This window comes from Ixodes scapularis, unplaced genomic scaffold (genome assembly GCF_016920785.2).
Source record: "Ixodes scapularis isolate PalLabHiFi unplaced genomic scaffold, ASM1692078v2 PGA_scaffold7__128_contigs__length_106722199, whole genome shotgun sequence".
Classification (NCBI taxonomy): Eukaryota; Metazoa; Arthropoda; class Arachnida; order Ixodida; family Ixodidae; genus Ixodes; species Ixodes scapularis.
In genome coordinates, this window is record NW_024609882.1 from 6,701,038 (window position 1) to 6,706,107 (window position 5,070).

Sequence of the window (5,070 nt, forward strand, 5' to 3'; positions counted from 1 at the left end):
GTTGATTGTTGATTCGTCGCTTGATCGAAACAAAATGGTGTTCATTTCCGGTTTTGAATCTCGCGGCATCTCGCGGAAAGCTGCCACCCGCGAGAACTGGCGCTGAGGTTCTCTCCCTTTCCGGATCGCTCAAGCGAAATGGTAGGTCTGACCGTTTGCGCTTCTTCGATTAAATCTGATTAATCCTAAATTATAAGAATACTCTCAGCAGTTACGGATAGTAGAACAAACATACAACGAACTTAGTGTTAATTTAAAATAGAAATCGTATTCTTTATTTGTTTAAAGAAGTTAGATGATGCTCGTGGAAACATGCCGATTCCCGTGCTTACGAACGTCTCGCAACAACTGTATGTCAACTGGTTTTGCCTTGGGGGTTCTTAACAATCTTTTTTGTTCAACAGTCGACCAACAAAAAGAAGACCAGGAAGCTCAGGGGCCACGTGAGCCACGGACATGGTCGGGTTGGTAAGTAGGCTGACCGGTAACTTCGTCCACGTTAACGACAGTCTTCGTAAGAGCAAGCGAACCAACCCATCTTGAATGATTGTGCAGGAAAGCACCGCAAGCACCCTGGAGGTCGCGGTAACGCTGGTGGCCAGCATCACCACAGAATCAACTTCGACAAATAGTGAGTATTTGCACTGTTGAACTCTGCCTGACAGTCAAATTGTATGAATCTTTTGTCAACCTGAGTGATCTCCCGCATGACCTCTGGTTCATAAACATGTTCTTCGTTATGTAAGAACGACTACAATGGCTAGGTGGTGCAATCTGCTGCCCAATTCAAAAGGTTATGCTGTATTCATCATTACTTCCATCCAGAGTCGATAGCAAATGGCTGTTACATAATTACTCAATCTTATTCCAGAGAAGTTTCGTCCCATGACATTTGAAAGCCTCGCGAATCCAAGATTGCTCTCTGTTGCGCGATATGGTCTGCCAGAGCAACTCGGATCTATTCAGAACGCATTGTTCATTATGGGATGAGGCTGAGTGAAGTGCCGACAACCCATCACACTTAAGCCGGCCGCGTTTGCATCACACTTTGCATCTGTGGTGGCAGTTGGTGGGGAAAACAGTGCTGTCTTCAGGTGGAAGCCGATGCCTCTGTCGGCAGCCATTTTTCAACAGCAACATTCGTTCTGTAGCACCTGGAAAAGCGGTAGACGACGTCGTTCACGACTATGCTCGGTTTCACCTTACGTCCGAGCGCAGCGGATGCTACGAGCCATCGGAGCCAATCCAAGGCCGTGCGAATGTCATGTGACCTTGAAGGGGGTGCAGCGATACGCGGAAGGCGTATCGCTGTGCCGCCTCCGGAATTGGCTAGGATAGCTTGTAGCGTCTGCTGCTTCTGGGAGTAAGGTGAAACGGAGTAGAGTCCTTGGTTGCCACATGCATGGCTAACCCCGATTCCCCATGTGCAGCCACCCGGGTTACTTTGGAAAGGTGGGCATGCGCAACTTCCACCTGAAAAAGAACCACTACTGGAAGCCCTGCATCAACATCGACAAGATCTGGTCCCTCGTGTCAGAGCAAATGAGGAAGAGGCTGAAGGACGACACCGCCGGCAAGGCGCCAGTCATCGACATCGTCAAGCACGTGAGTGGGCACGGTACCTTTGGCTGCCGCGGGTGACCCTTGGTCTACGCAGTTCACTATCGACCAGAGCCCAGTGTATTATCGTGGAGCTGGTTACAAGCTAGATAGATTAAAAGTAGTAAGGTGACTAACAAAGTGCTCGGTTAATTTGCACGAGCTCGTCATTTACTGAAAGGTATTTGTTTGCCTCATCCATTACGCCGTCTTGGTGGTTCAAAGGCAAAGTGTGAGCCTAGAGATGGCCTGTATGGTTCAAATTGTGGCACCTGGAACGTGTCTTTGACCGTGTTGCCCTATTTTTCCCATGCATTAAAAACAAACAAAAGTTAAAACAAGTTGTCGTAGTAGCCAGCATGTCATGCTGTCTGATATCACGATCCTAGCAATTAATCGTGTTAGTTTATGGATGAAAAAAATTTTACAAGCTTGATTATGCTGACAAAGACCAAAAAGCACAATGTCTGCCACCCTTCTTTTTTTTTTTTCTTTTTTCGGCGAGGATTGTTTATAGAGTAGCTGTGCAACAAAGCTCAGTGGCTATAGTATCCGACTGCCACCGCGCTTACCCAGGTTCGAGCCCCCACTGGTACATCTTTCCTATGTTGATTGTACTCGGGCCTTTGTAAATATTTGCGGTGAGAAGCTCCCAAGGGACGCTTGTTTTCCTCACTATCAGTAGTGTACATGCTACCGACGCGGTTCTGTATTAATTTTCATAGTGCATAGAAGCTCGGCATTGCACGTGCTTGTACCAGCAGAGGAGGTTAAAGTATTTTCACTTTGGGGTGTGAAAAAGTTCCACCAGGTGGTGATATGCCGCGAATATACAACCTCAACGTCGAGCAGCGCTCCCAGCATGTCGCTCGTTCACGAAGGGTTTCTCGTAGAAAACAACTCGTAAAACATTCTGTGCAATACTAGCAAGTGCTGCAAACTCCTTGATGCTGAAGTTTTCGTTGTCTGACTGCTGTGATCTACAGCAGAATAGTCTGCCACATACACCTCCCTGGTGGGTGAAAGCAGGACACTTGTCACATATTGGTATTGACTTATATAATGGAAAATATCCATAAAATACTTTGAAGCTTTATAATGAAGCGCGATTAAGTAATTAATACACAGTATGGGTTTAGAGAACATATAGGAACGCGTGATTTATTAGGACTTTTTTGATTACGGGTACAAAAACATGGACAGCGAGAAATATATAGTAGCCTTATTTATAGACGACTAGGGCTCTTGAAACGATAAATTATTCTGTATTATTAGATAGATTACAGAGTAAGTATTTGGGGGAAACTTTTTCAGTTTGCTGAAACAGTAATTGCCTATGTCCACAAGAAATAAGCAAGTGCCGTAGGGGAGGTTAAGGGAGATATTTACAATATTCTTCAATGGTGCCATAAAAATGTCGCTTTGGCTGCCTTCGGAATTACCTCCACCGCCGAGAACGGAATTGCACACGGGCTGCGGTTCCGTTCTCTGGCCTGCCACGCCGTTCTCGAGGCGCATGTCACCGGGCTGTAAGTGCACGGTGTTGTTGCCCCTGGGCACACAACTGGCTCTGTTGTTTTCCGTACACATGCATCCTTTATGCACATGCCAAGTGACCTGCTTGCACCAGGGAGAAGAGGGGTTTCAGGAATGTTCACCCTGCACTAAAGTGCCAAGAGAATTGCCAACACATTTCTTCGAGAATCAGCGTTGCGGCAATAGTTTATACAGTTACCTTTAAATGTAACCCCTTTTTTTTTTTTTTTTTTTTGTTAAAGCCAAACATTACGTGCAAAACATTTTACCTACTGCATTATAGGTAATACATAACTGCAGTTTCACTTGTAGGGAGGTATCTGAGCTGAGGTGTCTAAAATCCGAGAAAAGGACCCTTTGATTTAGGTATGGTGAAACAGATTTGGACTGCACATCTGAGGTGCCCCAGATTGACGGTGTTTCTGTGGTCGTTACAGGGGTACTACAAGGTCTTGGGCAAGGGAGCCCTGCCCAAGCAGCCCGTGATTGTCAAGGCCAAGTGGTTCAGTCGGACGGCGGAGGAGAAGATCAAGAACGTGGGAGGTGCCTGCATCCTCACCGCATAGTTCCCTCTTCGCTTCAAATAAAAAGGAAAAAAATGTACATTGCACATGCCCATGTGTCTTCCTCTTCTTTCACTAGTTCCAACAGGTACCTTTGTATGTGGATGACCTGTGGCTCTGCAAGACCAGAGAAGGCTAATTTGCTATGACATTATGTAATGAGGATGAGGGATGTATTCCTCATGGTCACTGAGCCACTGCCCAAGCAAAATGGGCAACAGTTGTTATGAAGGCATGGGACAGAAAACAAATTGCTAACTTCATGGACAGGTAGGTGCAAATGGCCTGAGAGGGGTACCTTTGACTTATTTGGCAGATGCGCAAATCTGATTCATTGTAAAAAGCTGCACCCTTGGAGACTGAAGACAGCACGAGCACAGCTATGATTGGCGCTCAATATGTGCGAGAACATTGGACCCATAGCCCTTGTCGAGGTTCCCCCCAAGCACACTGGACTGGTTCCCAGGCAAAAAAAAAAAGGTCTCTTTGCCATACTAGCTGGCACAGGCAGTGGTAACACAATGGGTTAGTGTGGGGAAACTACACATTCAGGGACTGCATTGTGCAAAGTTGCCGTGTGTCGTGCAAGGCAAGCACCGAGCACTCTGTGGATGTGCTTGTGGGTGCCTCTGCGGTTGCAGTGTAAATGCTACTTACTTTCTCGGAGCCTGTTGGAGTGAGGCACAGTAGACAGTGTATGGCAAAAGGGATGGTGAACCGTAATTTGGATTTCATAAAAACAATGCTGGAGATGTAGGCGGGACGCTACAATCCCTACAACACTACTAGTAAGGCGGTATCTCGAATGGACGGCCGTATTTATGGAAAAAGAGGTCGAGATTGAACCAGGCCAACGAGCCGCGTGACCGTCAAGATACCTGGTTTTCTCCTCTCTTGGCTTCGCTCCCTCAAGGCCGCGAGACCGTTCCCTCTCCTTCTCGGAGAAACATGACGTCAACATTCCTGCCAAATGCGCCTCTTTTTTTGAAAAATATGGTCGTCCGTTCGAGATATCGCTGTATGAGTAATGTTTTGGTGTTTGTAGCATCCCGTTGCACGCTTTTGCCGCGTGTTATGGAGAATCCAGATTTCAGCTCAGCATCCCTTTGGCTAAGCGAGCGTCTGCGCTGTATATCTGAACACATGATGTTTTTCCCCTGCCGGGAGTAACACTGATGCACTCCAAGAGGTTTGGCTGGCACTTGTGTCCAATCGGGGAAGAGACGAGCACTGTGTCGGCGTTCGGCTGGCAGTCGACCTTTGTCGCTGGCACCTAACCATTAATGGTTAGGTGGCAGTCATATAACATATTCTGCACTAAAAACTGCAAAAGAGCTGCTTGTTGAGGCCTTCAACATCCAAGAACACCATG

At 46.9% G+C, this 5,070-nt stretch overlaps 1 protein-coding gene across 2 annotated transcripts; it reads left to right on the forward strand.

Annotated features, from left to right (window-relative positions):
- Window positions 1-4: 4 nt before the first annotated feature.
- LOC8035875 (60S ribosomal protein L27a) lies at window positions 5-3,745 on the forward strand. Of its 2 annotated transcripts, none has more exons than XM_002411543.5 (5): window positions 5-141; window positions 405-468; window positions 556-631; window positions 1,431-1,605; window positions 3,573-3,745. In XM_002411543.5, exons 1-5 carry the CDS (start codon window positions 139-141, stop codon window positions 3,699-3,701), a joined length of 447 nt encoding a protein of 148 aa, XP_002411588.1. In that variant the 5' UTR covers window positions 5-138; the 3' UTR covers window positions 3,702-3,745. The 2 variants fall into 2 exon arrangements, with proteins under 2 accessions (XP_002411588.1, XP_042142468.1); XM_042286534.1 differs by having other exon boundaries at window positions 32-37.
- The last annotated feature ends 1,325 nt before the right edge of the window (window positions 3,746-5,070 follow it).